General features: G+C 54.8%; 2 protein-coding genes across 3 annotated transcripts; both read right to left on the bottom strand.

Moving 5' to 3' along the window:
- Positions 1-3: 3 nt before the first annotated feature.
- Rps6kb2 (ribosomal protein S6 kinase B2) lies at positions 4-6,786 on the bottom strand. Of its 2 annotated transcripts, none has more exons than XM_008822890.3 (15): positions 6,571-6,786; positions 6,247-6,287; positions 6,043-6,163; positions 5,684-5,752; positions 3,604-3,751; positions 2,562-2,619; positions 2,387-2,487; positions 2,188-2,278; positions 2,014-2,104; positions 1,793-1,900; positions 1,271-1,333; positions 1,086-1,163; positions 886-993; positions 681-793; positions 4-398 (listed from the first exon to the last, which is right to left on the bottom strand). In XM_008822890.3, exons 1-15 carry the CDS (start codon positions 6,646-6,648, stop codon positions 209-211), a joined length of 1,458 nt encoding a protein of 485 aa, XP_008821112.1. In that variant the 5' UTR covers positions 6,649-6,786; the 3' UTR covers positions 4-208. The 2 variants fall into 2 exon arrangements, with proteins under 2 accessions (XP_008821112.1, XP_008821113.1); XM_008822891.3 differs by having other exon boundaries at positions 6,247-6,297; positions 6,571-6,698.
- On the bottom strand, positions 6,742-19,303 carry Carns1 (carnosine synthase 1). Its single transcript, XM_008822893.2, has 13 exons — positions 19,264-19,303; positions 18,606-18,976; positions 18,206-18,231; positions 16,417-16,690; positions 15,578-15,667; positions 14,844-15,331; positions 14,436-14,610; positions 14,257-14,342; positions 13,315-13,546; positions 12,956-13,236; positions 8,591-10,946; positions 6,937-7,003; positions 6,742-6,813 (listed from the first exon to the last, which is right to left on the bottom strand). Exons 3-11 carry the CDS (start codon positions 18,206-18,208, stop codon positions 9,720-9,722), a joined length of 2,856 nt encoding a protein of 951 aa, XP_008821115.1. The 5' UTR covers positions 18,209-18,231; positions 18,606-18,976; positions 19,264-19,303; the 3' UTR covers positions 6,742-6,813; positions 6,937-7,003; positions 8,591-9,719.
- Positions 19,304-19,345: the final 42 nt, after the last annotated feature.

Raw genomic sequence — 19,345 nt, 5'->3', positions numbered from 1 at the left:
GTGTCGAGACTCAGTTCTTTAATTCTGCAGGGGTACAAGCTGAAGGCTGAGCCTCTCCTGATGGGGTGGGCATTGGGAATGCCTGCCATACTTGCAGCCTGCAATCCTCCATGATTCTGGGACTCAGCCACCCACCCACCCCCGCAGAGGGGGTTCTCACAGCCTATAGGGAGAGGGTCCTGGGTGCTGCCCTCCTCCCCACATCCTCCTAGCGGCCTGGGCGTCCTCGGCTCTTCTTGGATTTCTTGATCCCTGAGGGGGGACGGATGGGAAGGGGGGCAGTGCTTGTGGGTGGTGGTGGTGATGGTGGCGGCAGAAGTGGAGGTAGAGGTGGCTCCATGGGCTCTGGTGGGCCAGGGCTGGGCCGGAACCCCTCAAAGGGAGAGAACTTGAGGGGGCTGCAGGAGAAACAAAGTCAGAGCCTCCTGAGCCTGGCCAGGGATGTGGCATGAGTCAGGAAGGGAAAGATCTTTATCCACTTGGATGCACAGGCCATAAGCCCCAAAACTACCATTTCAGCAGCCCCTGGTACAGGTGTGTAAGGACTGGGGTCGGTCCTACAGTGGGCCGAGCCTCACGCTAGCCCCAGAGAAGAGTTCAGCCAGGGCAGCCCAAAGCTACTGGTCAGTGTGTGCTAGAGAGCCCTGCCCCAGCCACATCCTTGCCCTGCCCCTAGGTACCTGATAGGGGTGCGGGGACTGCTGTTGAGACGCCTGGGTGAGCGCAGCTTAGGCTGGAAGGAGAAACCCTCCTTGATGCTGTCCAGGACAGAGGGTGCCACATATGTGAAGCCCTGGGTAGAGAGGCCAGGCCCAGTGATGCTCGGCATTCCCACCCCCTTAGCTACAACCCCTGCTCTGGTCCCCCTAACGCCCAGGCTCTCACCAGGAAGGCTTGGTTGGCACTCTCACTGAGGGCTGTGTCATCTGGACTGTCCACTGGAGTCTGCCGTGTGAAGCGGGCGTCAAACTGGCTCACGTCCTCTTCTGACTGCTATGGGCACATCCACATGGGGGATTCAGGGGAATCCAAGGTGTGGGGAGCCTCTACCTGCCTCAGGGCCAACAGGACCTGAAGGTACTCACCAGGCTTGGCCTGAAGGGAGGGTCCACGCGGCGGGCCAGGAGGTCATCCCAGTTGATGTGCCGGAAAAAGGGGTGCTTCTGAGGGTAGAGGTTGCCCCGGAACATGTCAGTGATTCACCTCTGGCTCCCTGCTGTAGCCCACTCTGTCCTTTGGCCGCACCCCATCATGGTGGTCCTAGACTCACCTGTACCTCAGCAGCATCTCCTGGACCACCCCCAATCCGCTGGATGGGATTCCGCTTCAGAAACTGCAGAACCAGGGCAGGGGTGAAGGTGAGGGAGCTACTGTGGTGTGTGCCCAGACCCCAGGGTGAAGGGAAGGCAAGCAGAAACGGGGCAGGCTCTGGAGTCTGGCCTCTGTCTACTGAACCCCATAATACTTTGGTCCAGCAGTGCCTTCTTCAGAAAGCCTTCACAAACTCCCACTCACAGCCATCTCAGATGGCTTAGGAAGGATTCATACCAAGTTCTTGTGGGCCTGCCCCTCCCCTTCACAGGCTGGCGCTGGCCTTTCTGATGGAAAAGCGCCATCACCACGCCCTGCTGGAGAAGGCTCAGGCCCAGGGATGTTCAAGGGCAGCAGATGGACTGTTAGAACCTAGGCCTGGCCTTCTCCAGGGCCTAGGGAGTTATGAGAATGTGTAGAGTGACTGATAGGGCCTGGGAGAAGAGATGGGGCCCTAACCCTGGACAGGAGGCAGCCCCACCTTTTTGGCAAGGTCCCGGGCATCTGGGGTGAGGTAGGGGGGCAGCACCAGCTTTCCTTTGATGATCTTATCCATGGTTTTCTTCCGATTCTCTGCGGTGAAGGGCGGCTGGAGGAGGCAGAAGGTGAGGGCGGCCTGTGGGCCTCCCACCCGGTCCTGCCCTGGCCTGGGAAGAGGGGTCTCTCCAATACCCACCCTCCTCCCAAGGAAGCTGGACTTGCCGATCCAGTGAGCATGTCGTACATCAGGGCCCCCAGGCTCCACCAGTCCACTGCCCGGTTGTGGCCACTGTGCACCAGAATCTCAGGGGCCCTAGAAGCCAGGTGGGATTGTCAGTCAGGCCAGGCCCTCTCTGGCTATCCTCCCACCCACTGGGCAAACCAGGTAACACTTACATGTACTCAATAGTGCCACAGAAGGTGTGAGTGACAGCGCCTTCATGGATGGACTCTTTGCAGAGTCCAAAGTCTGTCAGTTTGATATGGCCTGAGGAAGAAGATTGGAAGGGATGATACAAGGCCCAGGCCCCTCCCTGCTGACCCTGGCTAGGCAGTTTTGTGTCTACGCATGTGTGCATGCAAGCAACATGCTCACCCTGGCTGTTGAGCATGATGTTCTCTGGCTTGAGGTCCCTGTAGATGATGCCTTGGGAATGGAGATGGCCCAGGGCCAGTGTGATCTCGCCCAGGTAGAAGCTACAGAGACAGGACAGGGTGAGAACTGGGCAAAAGTGGAATGAGGGCAAGGCTTTGCACCCCCAGAGACCCACCAGGCTGTGTCTTCCAGGAAGATGCCTTCTCGCTCCAGATGCGTGAAGAGTTCGCCACCTGTGACACAAACACATTAGCAGTTGTATGCTGAGACGGAGACCATCGCTCTCTGACTGCCGGTTTCTCCTTGGGAAAAATGGGGCTTAGAGATCCTGCCCTACCTGCCTCCCAGAGCTGCCGTGGGGACTCAATTCAATTCAGCAAACATCTACGGACGACTACTTGGTGTCTGGCCCTGTGCTGGGTGAAGCTGGGGCAGAGATGAGGAGACCCAGCCATTGCCCTCAGGATGCTCAAGTCTAATGGGGAGACAGACATGCGCACACCGCTCTAGGATGCCAGGCCCAGGTAACAGTTCTTGAGAGTTTCATCAAGGAACCTCACAGTGCAGAAGTGCAGAGGAAAGTCATCTCAACATGAAAGACGGGAAAGGGTGGAAGGTCGGGGGCATGTACAGCACGAGCATGCGGGAGAGTTGTAGGGCTCAGCTGGTCCATGATGCAGGTACAAAGGATGGCCAGGATCACACTCAGAGAGCAGTGGTGACCACCTAAAGAGCCCAAGGCTTCATCTGGGTAGATGCTCTAGGACGATGACCTTGGCAGTTGGTGGGGGGAGGTACCAGAAGCCAGGTTAGCTGGGCCCTTGAGGCCAGTTTAGAAACAGTGACCTCCTACTTGACCTCCAAGAGAACAGAGGTAGGAGACACTGCACAGGATGATCAGGATGGGACCCTGACTGGATGCCTGGCACACAGGGGAAGGATAGGCAGAAAAGGCAACAGGAATGGGTGAAACCACCCTTTGGGAGTCATCTTTATAAGCTCCCACCATCCCCATCTACCCTCAAATGCTAGGCACTGGACAGACGTTTGCTGAATGAACAAATGATGGGAGAGACAGATGGACACATGGATGGGTGTGTGTATATATGAGGGCCTCCTAGCTACCCTCCACAACCACACCTCTCAGGATCCCCAACCCCAGTGCTTCCTGTGCTGGCCTTCTGCCACCCACAGCCCAGCCTGGCCAGCACACCTACCACTGAGGCACTCCAGGATGAGGTAGAGTTTGCCACCTGTCTGGAAAGCATAGGCCAGTTCTACAATGAAGGGATGCTTCACAGATTCTAGAATGTTCCGCTCAGCCCGGGTGTGTGCTGTGTCCTTGGCATTGCGCACAATCTTGGCCTAGAGATGCAGGAATGGGTTAGAAGATGAGGTACCTAGAGCTCCTGTTTTGTAACTGAATGCACAACCCAAATATTCAAAAGTGTGAAAGGGCTCGTGCTCCAGAAGCAGGGAGCCATGACTCTAGTCTCAAATAAATATGAGACATAACTTGGTCATATAAGTGTCTAGACTCTAGGTCTGTGTAGCCCATGGACCTACAGTGACATCATGATCACCCTGTCAGTAACCAACACATGGAATCAGGGTGCCAATGGTAGAACACAATCACAATGAGCCCTTTTTCTAGAGCCTTCCACAGTCCACTCTAGACAAGATCTGGCCAGGATAAAGATGACTGGAGAGCTGAGGACACGGTTCAGACAGTAAAAGTGCTTGCTATGCAAGCATGAGGACATGAGTTCAAGTCCCCAGCCTCACATGAAAAGCCAGGCATGGCTGTGGGTGCTTATAACCCCAGCACTGTGTATGGGGCTTGCTGGCCACCAGCCTAGCTCCAGGTTCAGTGAGAGACCCTGTCTCATGGGAATAAGACAAAGTGATAGTACAGGATACCCCATGTCCTCCTCTGTCCTCCGCACATGTGAATATACCCACACACAACACACATACACACAGGCTACACACCTGCCAGAGATTAAATTAAAATGATAAGACCAATGGTCATGTAGTTAAGCATTCTATGTCATTCTTTTGGTTCTCAGGCATAACCCTATTTGCTCTTCAGTCACTCTGTTGAATTTCTCTGTAATTTTGCTGCCGTGAGCAGTCAACCTTTTCAAGGACTGGTTTATCCTCTACCACAAAGCTTCTCAACCTCTCAACCTTGGCTTTTTAAAAAAACTTTTTAGAGACAAGGTAACATTATATAGCCTAGGCTGGCCTTGAACAACTCACAATCCTTCTGCTTCATCCTCTTAAGTTCTGAGATTACAGGTGTTTACCACCAAGCTGGGCTAAACTTGACACTACTGACAAGTTGGGCCAAATGATTCTTTGTTGAGGAAAGAGTTTAGCTGCAACAGTGTTCCCCTCACTAGCCGTGACAATTAAAAGCTTGTCAAATGTGGGGGTGGAGAGATAGCTCAGCACTCAAGAGCACTTTTTTGCACTTGCAGAGGACTTGGGTTCCATTCCCAGCACCCACATAGCAGCTAACATCTGTTAACTCTAGTTCCAGGGTATCTGATTCCCTCTTCTGGCCTCCATAGGCATTGCACAACACAGATGTAGTTACATACATGCATGCAAAACACTCATTCACATAAAATAGAATTAAAAAAGTTTAAATAAATAAAACTTTTTTCGTTGTTCTTTTTGAGACAGGGTCTCTCTATACCCCTAGCTGGCCTGGAACTCACTATATAGACCACAGGCTGGTCTTGAACTCACAGTGATCTACCTGCTTTTGCCTCCAGAGTGCTGGGATTAAAGGCATGTACCACCACGCCCAGCTCAAACAAAACTTTAAAGTCAAATGTGCCTTTAATCCCAGCACTCGGGAGGCAGAGGCAGGCAGATTGCTTTGCGTTCAAAACCAGCCTGATCTACATAGTGAGTTCCAGGACAGCTGGGGCTACAGGGAGACCTTGTCTCAAAAAGACAAATAATAATAATAATAATATTGTTCCTAAAAGGCAAGTTGCTACCATTTAGGAATTACTGCAGGGGCTGGAGAAATGGCTCAGTGATTATGAGCACAGACTGCTCTTCCAAAGGACCCGAGTTGGAGTCCCAGCCACACGGTGGCTCACAACAATTCTCTGTTCCAGTTCCAGGGATCCAATGCTTGTTTGGCTTCCTCCGACATTTTACAACATGGGTACACTTACATGTATGCAGGCAAAATACTCATACACATAAGATAAATAAAATACAGGAGGCTGTGATGGGCGCCACTATCAGTATTTGCTGGCTGAGCAAATGACTCACCTTCCTCAGAACTTTCATGGCATATATTCTGCCCAAGTTGGTGCCTTGCACCTTTCGCACCTGGAACACCTGTAGGGCAGGGGAAACTGGATCAACTTCCCTCTCCCCAACCTATTTTCAAGGAGCCCCACCCTGAAGCTCTAGCATTGGGACCCAAAGGCCTAGGCTCAGTTCAAGGGTGGAGTAGTAAAGATCTCCATCGGAATGTGCAAGGAGCTGCCCCTCCCTGCCTCAGGTCTCCAGCTCTGAATCCCATCAGAGGCTCTACCCATTTACAAGTCTATTGGGTGTGGAAGATATAAGCTGCCTCAAGGCTGGAGCTGGGGGGTGGGGGCACGGGGTAGTGGGGGGACCGGTACCTTGCCATAGCCCCCCTTGCCAAGCACACTCAGGAGTTCAAAGCAGTGGGGCCCAATGCGCTCAGGACCCAGGTTCACGCTGCTCTCTGTCAGCTCCACCTCCTCATAGTGTCCCATAGGCCTAAAGTTGAGGGCAAGGCTGCAGTGGGCCCCAAGTCCCATTCCCCACTCCATCCCCCAACCCTCAGCAAGACCCTCACTCACTCCAAACCAGCAGTCCTCAACTCGGCGAGGGGACACACGTCCTGTGAGAAACTGAGGGGTAAGAACCAAAGAAGGTGCAGGGATATCTGCCCCGATCCTAAGCTGACAGCTTGGACCAGGGGAGGGGAGAACCAAGGATAGGAGGTAGCAGGAGATGGGCAAGGGCTGTGGCGGAGAGGCCGGGGGCAGGAGAGGAGGGATCAGGACCCGGGCTGGGCTCGGACTCACAGGGGTCGGACCCACCATGGGTGGAGGGGGGTGGCGTTGGACTGGGCCGGCTGGCAGGCTGGGGTCCCCGGTCCAGTCCCGCCCAAAAGCACTCACCGCAGGGCTGAACTCTGGCTCGCCCTCCGCCTCGCTGCCTTCCTCGGTCTCCAGGTCTAGATCAAACACGGCCGCCATAGCCCAGCCGGCCCCCGCGGGCCCCTCGCCGGGGACCTGGCGGAGCTCTGACTGACAGTCCCAAGTTTTGGACCTTACGTGATCACTCCGCGACTCCAGTCCCGAGCGAGCGCCAATGACGTAAAGTAACTTCGCCCTCTCTCCGGCTCGGCGCTTTAACTAAGTCTGGCAGGGAGGAGGAAAAAAAAAAAAAAAAAAAAAGACTCCTGTCGCAAGGCTTGTCGGGAGTTGTAGTTCCAGGGATTTGGGCCGCCCATCCCTCCGCCTTCTGAACGAGCTTTAACTGACCTTCTCTTCTGAGTCTGGTCCCCTTGGGTCCGAACCGGACAGGAGCACAAAGGTGTCTATTTGAACTCTGGGAAAGGTTAAATTTGAATGGGCAGATATTAATCTATTGTTAAATATTTTATCATTCGTATGAAGTATGAGTGTATTGCCTGCATGCATGTAAGTGAACCCATGTCCTGCAAATGCACGCCGAGATCAGAAGAGGGCGTCAGATTCCCCTGGAACTGGAGTTAAGGACAGTTGTTAGCCGCCACGGGTGCTAGGAATCGAACCCCGGTCCTCTGCAAGAGGAATCAGTGCTCTTAACCACTGAGGCATCTCTCCAGCTCCGCGGGTATGGGTTTAAATAGCAGTCCTCAGCCCTTCTGGAGCCGTGAGCTGCCTGGCTGGGTTGAGAAAGGAACGTCCTGTCTCTTCTAAGGCATGTTGTGTCTGTTCCCGCCATAAAGGCAGATATCTGTATTAGAGCCCTCAATCTCCCTACTTCTCAAAGCTCCTACAGGTCAGACTTTTTCTGGGTGACCAGCTCACTGCCTGGGCTCTGTTATCAGGCTGCTTTCCAAAAGGGCTCAGAACACCCATCTAAATATGGATTTTTATTAATTTAAGCACCTTGAGTAATCCCACTGCCTGGCTCTGAATAGCCACTTTAATAGAGTATGGTCAAGAATGAACGAGGGGGCTCTGTGGGTAAAAACACTTGCCATGGGCCGGGCGTGGTAGCACACGCCTTTAATCCCAGCACTCGGGAGGCACAGGCAGGTGGATCTCTGTGAGTTCAAGGCCAGCCTGGTCTACATAGTGAGTTCTAGGACAGCTGGGGCTACAGAGATACCCTGCTTCAAAAAGACAAAAACAAAAACAAAAACAAAACCCACTTGCCATGCAAGTCTAACTACCTGAGTTTGATCCTCCAACCCACAGTGGAAAGGGAGAACTAATTCCAGAAAGTTGTCCTCTGACCACCACCCCCCACACACACACTCGGGTCCTCACACATACACAATAGTGATAAAATATTTTGAGGGGTGGGCTGCAGAGATGGCTCAGTGGTTAAGAGCATTGGCTGCTCTTGCAGAGGACCTGGGTTTGAGTCCTAGCACCCACATGGTAGGTAACAACTGTCCTTAACTCCAGTTCCAGGGGATCTGACACCCTCTTCTGACCTCCACTGGCATTGCAAGACATGGGTGCACCTACTTATGTGCAAGCAATACACTCTTACACATAAAATAAAAATAATAAATAAAATATTTAAAAACTACTTTGAGAGCCAGGCGTGGCCTTTAATCCCAGCACTCCGGAGGCAGAGGCAGGCAGAGCTCTGTGAGGTCAGCCTGGTCTCCATATCAAATTCAGGCCAGCTGTGACTACAGGAAGACCCTGTCTCAAAAAACAAAAAAGACCAAAAATAAAAATAAAAAATACTTTGGGGGTTGGAGAGATGGTTCAGTGGTTAAGAGTACAGATTACTCATCCAAAGGACCTGAGTTCAATTCCCAGCATCCACATTAGGCGGCTCACAAGGCCTCTAACTCCAGTTCCAGGGGCATCTGATGGGCACCTGCACTCACATTTCACATAATTAAAAATAATTTGAAAATCTTTAAAAGTAATAAAATATTTTATACACTAAATCTTCACATGACTTTACATTAGATATAGGTTTATGTTCGATGAGATTCTGCGGTGAATTTGGGCCAGACCAAGCCTTGTGTGGGTTTTGATTGGGGTCTGTCTCCCCATTGGGACACCATGCAAATCCAGATGGACAGAGCTTAGGGATCTCCAGGTCATCAAAAGGTTTCCTGCTTGGATATGTCCTTCAGCTGAAATCCCTCTAAAAACAGATCTTCAGGTTTAGGCCCCAATGTGGGTATAAAGCAGGCTCCTGCCAAAGATCAATGGGGTGATTTTCCCACTTCTCCTGAGAACTCCCACTTCCCATTCCTCCTCCAGAACCTGGAGGCACTGTCCATAGCAAACCTACAGATACTTTACTAGTCCACAATCCTTTATTTGGGCAGGCGTGGTTGGGGAGCTGTCCACAGTTCCTGTGCTGGGCAGAAGCAGGAATTCTTAGTGCAGCTTCCTTGAACAAAGAAGGGATATAAACCAATGTCCCAGGCCTCATTAAGTATGCTAGAGGCCAAAGCACCAAAGCTGGTAGAGAAGATGTGTGGTTCCATAAGAGGGGGACATTCGGGAGTCCTGGACTTATGAATCAGGGCAGAGAGGGGAAGGCACCTAGAAGATGAGTGGGCATGTAAGACTTAGTAAACAGAAGAAAGCTGGCCCTTGCTTCCTATCCATATCCACTCTTGGGGGCAGTCATCTTTCCTCTCTGAACCATCTTCCTTATGTGCAGCATGAGGGCGGTAGTGTTTGCCTAGAGGTGAGAAAAGAGGCGATTACCCCACATCATGGACCATCTATTTCTATGGCTCAGGCCAACTGACACAGGTGAGGCACTGCCAGAAGTTTCCAGCGGGCTCTACAACTATTACTCTGCTGCTGTTAGTTCTTTGGGGCTAGAGTCCTGGGGCCACCTGGGGGCTAGATGGAGGCTTTCAAGAGGGCAAGAAGACCCAGCAACTCCCAGATACTTGTTTTATGGTCCTTGAGCCCAGGTGTCAACATGACCCTACTGTTCTGGAATAGACCTGAGACATGGGAGTGGGCTAAGCCAGGATTTGGGCAGGGTGATAGGCCGAGAGGCAGGAAACAGAGAACCACAGCTCCTTCCCCCAGCACTTCATCCCTTCTGCCTCCTGACCTCAGTGCTATCTGAAATGAGATAAGAAGTGGGCAACTGGGTAGTCGGGTTTGTCAATGCCCAGGCCCTGACAGAGGCCCAGCAGGCGGAGACGGGCCTCAGCAGGGTTAGGCCCAGCACAGGCCACGTTGCAGTAGGGTTCCTCATACTGGCCAGGTATCAGGGCCTCCTCCAGCAGGTTGAGCCGCAATAGACCCTGGTCATGGAGGGCCTGTAGGGTCTCTCGACTGCCAGGAGAACTCAGCAGATCCAGGTGCTGGGATACCAGGCACATAATGCCCACCAGGTAGCCACGGGCACGTGGGTAAGCAGGGAGGGCAGGCTGCAGCCCACAGGCCACCATGGTAGAAGCCAGTAGTAGATCCACACCATAGAGTTCTAGGATCCAGTCTCGCAGGTAGAACCCTCCCATTCGAGGGTTGATCTCAATGAGCCTCGGTCCAGCTCCAGTCATCTTGAGCTCCACGTTGAAAACTCCATCCAGCAGCCCACAGCCCAGGCAGCAGCGAAAAGCTGCCTGTACTATCTGGGCCTCCTGTTCTGGTGCCAGTCCAGTGGGCATGCAGGCCGCAGTCTCTGTGAAGCCAGGCAGCCTTGTGGGACCATTGTCAGAGACAAAGGCAGCCAGCAGTCGTCCGCCAAACACCACCAGGTCCACATCGTGTTCGGTGCCCTCGACAAATTCCATCAGGAGCATGGCATTGCCCCAGCCCAGCCCTATGCCTGGGTGGTCAGCCTCACCCTGCAGGTCATGGAGGATCCGGGAAAAGTGCTCATGGCACTGTGGCCCGTCTTTCACTAGCTGCACACCTACTGCACCGGACCCGAACTCCAGCTTCATCACACCTGGCAGGGGTACCTGATAGATAGCTCTCTCCACATCAGCCTCACTCTCCAATGGACAGCAGGCCACAGCGTGGAGAGAGGGTGCAGGCCAGGGTGGGCCCTGGTGGCGTAACAGGTGCAGCTGGGTACGGCTCTTTTGCTTGGCCAGGCACATGGCAGCTGGGGAGCTGCAAGGCAGACCCAGCTCCTGGCAGAGCAGAGCTGTAAGCACCAGGCAGTCATCCCAGAAGGAGAAGCAACCATCTAGCTTCAGGTTGCGCATCCGTACCAGCTCAGCCAACAGTCGTGCATTCTCCTCATCCCTACGGTGCTCAGTCACATCAAAGTGGATGAAGGTCTGTACCAGCTCAGATGCAAAGTGGTTGGGATCCGACTCCACCAGGTGCAGCTGCAGAAACATAAGACAGGACATTCGGGTCAGCAGGTGCCAGGAGGGAGACTGGTTCATAAACATCAGGCACTCAATATATGTTTGTTGATGACTTATTGAATAAATGGAAAGTGGAGAGGTGAGACACTTAGCCCGGAGGGAAGGGAAGTCAGAAGAAAAGACTGCAGGAGGAAAGAGCAGGCTAAGTGGGAGGGGTGGGGTGCAGGGGGCAGGCCATCAGAGGGCTCACTGGCATATCCCCACAGGCAGCCTCCCTGCAGGGCTCAGAGGCCAGCCACCACCAGGGTTGGGACTGCAGACAGGTGGCTGGGTTGTTATTCATTCTACATGTTCCACTGAAATGTGACATGGACTGATCCTGTGGGGCTGTGTGTCCTCAAAGCTTATGGCTTGCTGGGGGAATGCAGACACAAAGCAACTGATGCTCAAGACTGAGGCAGCCACTGATGAGGGAAGGGAGATGGCTCTTCACATGGTAACTTGGCATCAGGACTGAGGTGGCACTCCAGCTGGAGAACACAGGGCATTAGGCAGGAGCAGAGAGATGAGGGCTGCTGGAAGGGAGTGCCTCAGGGGCCATGCACTGTGGGAGACAGGAGAGGAGGCCACTGTGGTGGACTAAGGCCAACCTGGAAAGACCTCAGCCTTCTTATCTTCAGATTCTGCACTGTAAACCCATGGCTGTGAACTTGACTTGAGATCTGTGAACCTGCCTAGGACCCTGGGTGCCAATGCAGGAATTCAACTTCAAAGGCCTAGCCCTTTCCCCAGGACAGAGCCAGACTCCTTAGCATGTTGTCCAAGACCTAGACTCTGCAAGGCTTAGTGGCACATGCCTGTAATCCCAGCACTTGGGAGAAATAGGCAGAGGACCTTAGAAAGTTCAAAGCCAGCCTGATCATATCAAGTTTCAGGCCAGCCTGAGCTACAGAATGAGACCCTGTCCTCATAAATAAATAAATAACTACCAAAATAAACCAAAATAATTAAGAAAATAACACACTTGTAGTCTCAGCACCTGGGAGGCAGGAGGATCAGTTCAAGACCAGATTCAGCTACATGAGGAATTTGAGGTCATTGTGAGTTATGTGAGATACTATCTCAACAACAACAAATATCTATCTATCTATCATCTATCTATCTATCTATCTATCTATCTATCTGGCTGGAGGGATGGCTCAGTGGTCAAGAGCTATTAAAATTAATAGCTTCTTTTTAATTTGGAGACAGGGTCTCACTATGCAGCCTTGACTGGCCTGAAACTCGATCAGTGCTGTGACTAAAGGCGGGGATCTCTGTGAGTTCGAGGCCAGCCTGGTCTACATAGCGACTTTCAGGCCAGCTGGGGCTACAGGGAGACCCTGTCTCAAAAAAATAAAGGTAAAATAAAATAAAATAAAATAATAAAAGCTGGGGGAAGCGGTTGGTGCAGCCCTGAGCCCTGAGCTCTGAGAACACAGGCCATCACCAGCTCATCTATTCCCTATTCCCGCCTACTCTTTTTTTTTTTTTGGTCTTTTTGAGACAGGGTCTCCCTGCAGCCCCAGCTGGTCTGGAACTCACCATGTAGACCGGCCTGGCCTTGATCTCGTCCTCAGAGTGCTGAGATTAAAGGCGTGCACTACCACGCCCAGCCGCCTCCTCTACTTTCTATGGAGGGCTCTTTGCCCTCTTTGAGGGGCCTCTCACTCCTGGCCCTTGCACCCGTATAGTGGCAGGATAGAGAGTTCCACCTGGCCCCCTCGAGAATGCCCCAAGAGGATGTCGGGTCCTCCGGAGAATACCCCGACCTCCCCGCCCGCCGACAAGGCTGGCCCCGCCTCCAGATGATAGCTCCGCCCCTTCGCGCAAGGCCCCGCCCACTATCCCCGCCTCCACTCAGGCCGCGCCTCGGGTCCGGGCCCCGCCCACTATCCCCGCCTCTGCTCAGGCCGCGCCTCGGGTCCGGGCCCCGCCCACTATCCCCGCCTCCGCTCAGGCCGCGCCTCGGGTCCGGCCCCGCCCACCTGCAGCCCGTAGTCGCGTGCTGCCTCCCACACGAACTTCTTGCTGACGCCGCCTGCGCCGATCACCAGCAGCTGCTTTCCTTCCATGAGGCACCGTGCCGAGCGCCGGAGCATGGTCTCCACCAGCGGCGCGGCCGCTGGTTCTTCCGCCGCTCGCCCGGGGCGCCGCGCCACCCACAGTCCCTCGAGCGCGCCGCACGCCTCCAGGCAGAGGCCGCTGCTGAGCTTCAGGGCGGCGGGCGTCAGCGCGCGGCCGACCACGGTGAGGACGAAGTCCACGCCTGCGCGGGACACGGATCAGCACGCGCGGTCCCCCACGAGACCCCCTCCGCCCTCCCGGCCCCGCCGCCCTGTCTCACCCAGGACGTCGGTGTGCACCCGGCGGCCGCCGCGCTGCTGGGCGCTCAGACCGGCCTCCAGCGCCAGCACGGCGGCCAGCGCGGCCTCGGCAGCTTCCTTGACGCGCTGCGCCAGCGCCGCCACCTGTGCCTGGTCCTCCAGGCCGCACTGGGCCAGCGCCACGGCCAGCGTCCTCGTTAGGGTGTTGTGGTGACGCACGGGCCGGTCTCCACGACCCACGGCGCACACCACCTGCGCACAGTGAGGCTCAGGAGAAGGGGCGCTGGTCCAGGAGAAGCCCTCCCACCCAAGACTTGACCCTTCTAAGTACCCCCTCGCCTCGTGCGCATCTTCCCTGTGCCAAGATCCAGGCCTGATGCTTTCAAGTTACTCCTGTCTTCCACCCTGACTTAAACGATAAATCACGCTCTGCTTTCAGCCACCCATCTGGGTCCCAGATCCCTCTGGGCTGTGCAGGCTCCCAGGCCCAGCTGGAGGACTCCAAGCATGCTCGTGCCTACTTACTACAGCCACCGTAGTTTAACCCAACCTTAACATGTCTCCTGGCAGGTCCCCTCATCTCCCCTGGAGTCCTGAGTTGGGGTGGATGTCTCCCTTTCAGCTCAGCTTAAAGCTGGACACCCAGGAGTTCCCACCCCTCCCCCCACACTGTCCCCAAAGCCTTCTTGAGTTCCTCAGCTTACAGTCCCTACTATGGTACTGACCCTAGGTCACTAGGTCACTTTCTTCTGCTGGGCAAAGGAACTAGCCCCCTGGGCCACAGAAATAGGGCTGAGCACAAGGGCAAGTGTACCTGCTATAGGAGGGTTGGTTAGGGGAGTGAAGAGGAAGGAAACTGTCCCCTCAAAGATCATATCCTCTCTGCCCTGATCATTCAGATTAGTGGACTTGGGCAGGGCTGGGGTGGACAGGATCATGTCTTGGACGTGAGCCCCTCTCACCTTGCTTAGCAGGGGCCTATCACCCTGAATCCGACACACCACTGCGCAGATCCGCACAGCCAGCTCAGGGCCAGGAGAGGGACTGCCTGGGGGAACATGAGAACGTTTAAGCCCAGCACAGATAGATGGTCCGGGAGGCCAAACTCTATTCCCACCTCCTGGCTGGCACAGGTGAGAACCTGGTAAGGGCAGTCGGACAGGTGGACACATGGCCTCCACCAGGACACTCTCTTCCTCCTCCAGTGTCTCCAGCAATGTCAGCACCGTGTCCACCACCGTGGACGGCTCCACCCTCAGGTGCAGACGTAATGCCTGCTGTCCCCGCCAGCGCCAGCCACTGAGTCTCACAGTTACCTACGGCAGAAAGAGGAGAGGTCTCTCCTCACTACCACCCCATGTGCCTGAAAGGTAGGATTCTCATGTCACAGGTGCTAGTGAGTGAACTGAGATAGGAAGGCATGAGAAATGAAACAGTGATAGGGCTAAGAGTTTGGAACCATTTCCCAGCAAGATTTGGTAACCACCACATGAGTCCCCTCCTGTGGGTGCCTGTATCAGCCTCAGGATGGAGAGGGGCCTGTTGTTACCTGTGAAGCATCACCCAGGGCCTCAGAGTGCACAAAGGCCTCTACTTCCTTTTTCACCAGGGTCTCCTGGCCCTCTTTCCCACTCAGCTCCACCAGCCGTAGTCCAGGGCTCACATCCCCTCCCCGAAGCAGCCCTGGAGGCTTGTAGGTGAAAGCCAGGGTAGCTGGCACAGCCACACCACTCTGCTGAGACAGCAGGCGCCTCATCAGCAGCCGGTCCTCCAGCAGACGTGCTAGCTCTGCGGAGGCTCCTGTGGGGCAAGTGAGGTTCCGGGCCAGCTCAGCTGCCTCTCTGCCACGGCCAGATTCCGGCCCCAGGCCTGCCAGGAAGTAGGTGGCCTGCCGAGGGGGTACAAAGTCATCCAGGAATGTTAGGCCCCCTGGATAGAAGCTCACAGCCTTCGAGACCAACAGGGTCGCCTCCCCTTCCTGGCCTGGGGCTGCCACTTTCGTCAGCCAAGCAGGGGACAGGCAAAGGAGCATATTTCCTGTAGGCAAGGAGAAGAAGACTGGCCAGGGAAGGTTTAATGGCCCCAACACCCTCCACCTTCAGCCTGGGTGCCCCTGTCATGGGGGGCAGTGGCTCCCAGAACCCACCCCTACTCAGAGCATGGCAGCTGGTCATGTGGAATGCAGGCGATTGCCAAGGTTGGTGGGTATTTTGGGATGTGGCTGGGCCAGGGCGGGGCTGCCCTTTCTGTAGAAGGGGGTGGGGAACTTGAGCACACACTCACCAGGGCTCTGGACCCCACCCTCCAGCAGCAGGGACAGAAAAGTGCTGGGGGGACCCAGGATACACAAGGTCACCTCTGCCCCAGGGCAGCCTGGGAGAAGAGAATATTGCCAAACACTCACCAGGGGTCCTCTTGATGCTCTTCTGCCTCCTTTCCCCACCTTTAGCCCACCCACACACACACTTCTCAGAGGTCAAATGAGAAGAAAGCAGGAGGCAGAAGAGGGGACAGTATGGGAGGGGGAGGTGCCCACCATTCTGCCTTGGGAGACTGGTCACTTTTCTCTGCAGCTGATCCAGAAGGCACTAGAGGTTGGGTTACTGAGACCTGAGTCTAGTCTATGAGTTTGGATTTTGTGACCTCTGAAGGGCCACAGTTTCTCTGACCCTCAGTTTTCCAGTCTGTACCATGGGACCAAGTCTGTGATTCTCATGCATTCTAGCTGCAGATCATTTGGTCCACACAAAATTGTTCATGACCCACCTGATCCATGAAACAGGGGGGCATCCTGGGATTTCAACTGTTCGGCTGCCTCCATAGCATCTCCTAAGACATTGCTCTAGAAGTTTCAGCTCCACAGAAGGTGCAAATGATATCTTGAATTTCCAGGGAGCCAGATGGGGTTGGATAGGGTGTGGTAGAGAACCCTGATCTGACTTCACTGGTGCTAAACTGCCTTGGAGACAACACCTGCCTACTTATGGCCCCTGGTTTTGCCTTGAGCTGAAAATAGAACCTGGGGAAGGGGCCAACCTGGGCAGAGAAGGGGAAGCAACTGGACTGAGGGTCCCTCCATGTCCCTGAGGGGGGGATCCCCCATTCCATGAGCCCTCAGGCACCTGTGCGAGGTGCCTGGCTGCGGTCCTGGGTCTCAGGAAGGCCAGCTTGCTGTAGACAGCTCTGAAGGAGGCTGTAGTAGTGGAGAGTCCAGGCCCGGGCCTCAGCCTCTTCTGGGGAGCCCTTACAGTCCAGGCCCACGTCTTGGCACCAAGGGCCAGGGAAGCAGTCTGTGGGTGGTGGGCCAGCACCCCCTTTCCATGGTCCTTCCTTTCCATCCAGGTCCTTGGTACCCAGGGGGCAGTCCCACTCAGAACCCAGTGGATCCAGACAGAGCTGAGCAGAGAATAGAAATAGGAGGTCTTGGGCAGGACTGGCAAGGGGGTCCCTCAGTGGTCCAAGCCCCTCTCCCATGCTCCCAACTTGGGTCAAGTTCAAGGGACCAGGAGAGGAAGGAGTTGAGTGGAGGGGAAGGTTTGTCAAGTGGGACATTTGGTTAGATGTGGTATCCTCAGCCAGAGAACAGGAAGTGATGTCCTCCTGATTGAACTACTGACCCCCATCCCACTAGCTGGGTTCACGGTTCATTCATCACCACAGTCCCAGCCCCACACAGTGCCTAGCAGACAGTAACTACTCCACAAATGTTTGCTAACTGAAATCTCTACTGTAAACGAGCCTGTAACTACTGTCTAGCTTTCCTCTCTTGGACTCATCTGCCTGCATGGACTTGCTGCCACCTATTAGGTGAATCTGTTTCCTGATCATCTCTATTTTGGCCCCTGGTGAGGCGCTGGGAGCACAGAGAGCTAGCACATGTACACTTTTTTTTTTTTTTTTTGAGACAGGATCTCATGAAGCCCAGGCTGGTCTCAAAGTTGCTACATAGCTGAGGATGACCTTGAACTTCTGATCCACCAGCTTTTACCACCTGAGTGCTGGCCACTAAGTCTGGTTTGGTTGGGTGCTGGGGATTGAATCCAGAGTCCATTACATGCTAGGCAAGCTCTCTACTAAGCAAGCTATGTCCCCAGCCCTGCTTTTGGTTTTTGAAAGACTAGGTCCTGATGTGTCGCCCAGGGTGGCCTTGAACTGGCAGTCTTCTTGTCTCGGTCTCCTGAGTTGCTGGCACTATAAATACTTGTCACCACACCTGGCTCACCTTCTTTTCATGTGTGTGTGAGTCCTGGCACTGTTTTTTCTGCAGAAAGTCTGATACCCTGACCTCTCTCCAAGGCTGGATGATACCCTCATGGGGTTCCTGGGAGCCTCTATGCAGAGGTGGAGACATTATTATAGTCCCTTGGCCTATACAAGTCTGACAGGTGAGTCTGTGTTCCAGGAGACAAGATGGGCCACTTTGGGTAGATCGTTAAGAGCTCTCTGGTCTAGTGATTGCCTAGTGCCCACCTTGTCCCACCCCACTGGCTCTAAAGAGGCATGGCTGGCCTGGGGGATCACTTGGTGTCTGAGAGACTGTATGTCATGCTTGGATCTCAGGACCCCAGAGCCCAACTTTGATCCTCTGTATCCTTTCCTAGAAGGGAAGGCCTTGGAAGCTTGGACTGTGTGTTCACTCCTCTGTTCCCAAACCCGTAACTGTGCTGGGTATACAGATGGTACTCAACAGATGCTGCTGGAATGAGGAACTGTCATTGGGCTGACAGCACCCACCTTCCAGAGATGACCAAGGTGAACTGGACACTGGGTGGGGTCAAGAAGGGAAGCTAATCATGGGTTTGAGCTGTCAGAAGCAGGCAGTTCTCAGGGCTAGGTCTCTGGGTACCATCCCTTGCCCTCCCTCTATCCAGGGACTTGGGCCTTTGTGGGAAGGGACCACAGGAGACTCACCATTTTGTAGGTGGAGAGGCTTGAGACTGAGGGACAAAGACAAAACAGGGATCAGGGCAGCCAGGTCCCTACCTGACCTCCCAGCTCCTAACACTTCAAGGAGCCCAGAAACCCTCTGTCCTGTCCCTGCCCTACCCCCAACCCAAGGAAAAGGAGGGGTTTCTACCAGAGGGACCCCACGAACCCTGCATCTCTGAGCCCTCCAACCTTTGGTTTTCCCAACTGCTGGGAGGGATGGATTTAGCTGAGCCCCCTCCAGCAGGGAGGGGGCAGCACCCGGGGTCCCCTTGGATGTGTAAGGTTAATGTTGTGGAGTCCCACTGAGGAGTGAGAGCTCAGGGTCCCTGACCAACAGCCTCCCTTCCTGGCTCCCCCCAGGGTGGGGCAGAAGCCGGGGTACCTGCGGTGGCGGCAGCGGGACCCAGCTGGGCAGCTGGGCAGGCTTGAGGAGCTGGGCAGGCAGGTGAGGAGCAGGGGAGAGCTGTGGAGGCAGCCGCATAGCCGGGGCTGCAGTGATGTTGCTTTATATAGCCCCGATGGCCCCGCCTCCTCCCCCAACCCTCCTGATCCCAGGCCTAGGACACGGGACATGTGGGCTGCTAGGCATTGGGATCGAATGGCAGGACCAGCCAGCTCCGTTGAGAGGCAATCCAGGGACAGCGGGAGATCTTCAGGCAGATCCGACCAAGAGTCAAGGGCAAAATGCATCGCACTACGCACTATCCAGATACAGGGGCCAGGTGAAGAAGACGGGATCGACAGGGCGACACACTGGAGGAGAGACAGAAAGGGAGGAGGGGCAGGGTGGGGAGAGAGGGGTAGAGCGGGCTGAGCCTGGTACTGGAGCCACCAGGGGAGGGGGGAATGGGGGCACCCTGCCACAGCCTGTCCTTAGATGGAGCAGAGCTATACCCAGCCAGGCAACTGCCCTGTCCCCAGCCAAGAGTGCCTTGCCCCAGGGCACAATCCCTCAATGTCCTGTCCTATCCTTCCTTGCAATGAGGATCCAGGGTGAGGACAACCCAGTAAGATGCTCAGGAGAAGCCAGGGATACATACCACTGACAGAACAGAGGTGCTGTAGCCGCCAGCAGGGAAGTAGGCAGCCAGGTGCTGGGGTTCCAGAGGGACTGCATGCAGG

The sequence above is a fragment of the Nannospalax galili genome, unplaced genomic scaffold (genome assembly GCF_000622305.1).
Source record: "Nannospalax galili isolate Female #2095 unplaced genomic scaffold, S.galili_v1.0 scaffold89, whole genome shotgun sequence".
Lineage (NCBI taxonomy): Eukaryota > Metazoa > Chordata > Mammalia > Rodentia > Spalacidae > Nannospalax > Nannospalax galili.
This window is presented reverse-complemented; position numbering and strand designations above follow the sequence as displayed.

Excerpts from the sequence above, each read along its gene's own strand:
- Rps6kb2 (XM_008822890.3), bottom strand. The coding sequence starts at position 6,648 with ATGGCGGCCGTGTTTGATCTAGACCTGGAGACCGAGGAAGGCAGCGAG. Across the intron at positions 3,752-5,683 it reads CCATGAAAGTTCTGAGGAAG|GCCAAGATTGTGCGCAATGC; the intron begins GTGAGTCATTTG and ends CTGCATCTCTAG. Across the intron at positions 2,279-2,386 it reads CATCATGCTCAACAGCCAGG|GCCATATCAAACTGACAGAC; the intron begins GTGAGCATGTTG and ends CTTCTTCCTCAG.
- Carns1 (XM_008822893.2), bottom strand. Across the intron at positions 15,668-16,416 it reads CAGCCAGGCACCTCGCACAG|GCTGCCCTGGGGCAGAGGTG; the intron begins GTGCCTGAGGGC and ends CTCTTCTCCCAG. Across the intron at positions 14,343-14,435 it reads TGTCCGACTGCCCTTACCAG|GCAGTCCCTCTCCTGGCCCT; the intron begins GTTCTCACCTGT and ends ATGTTCCCCCAG.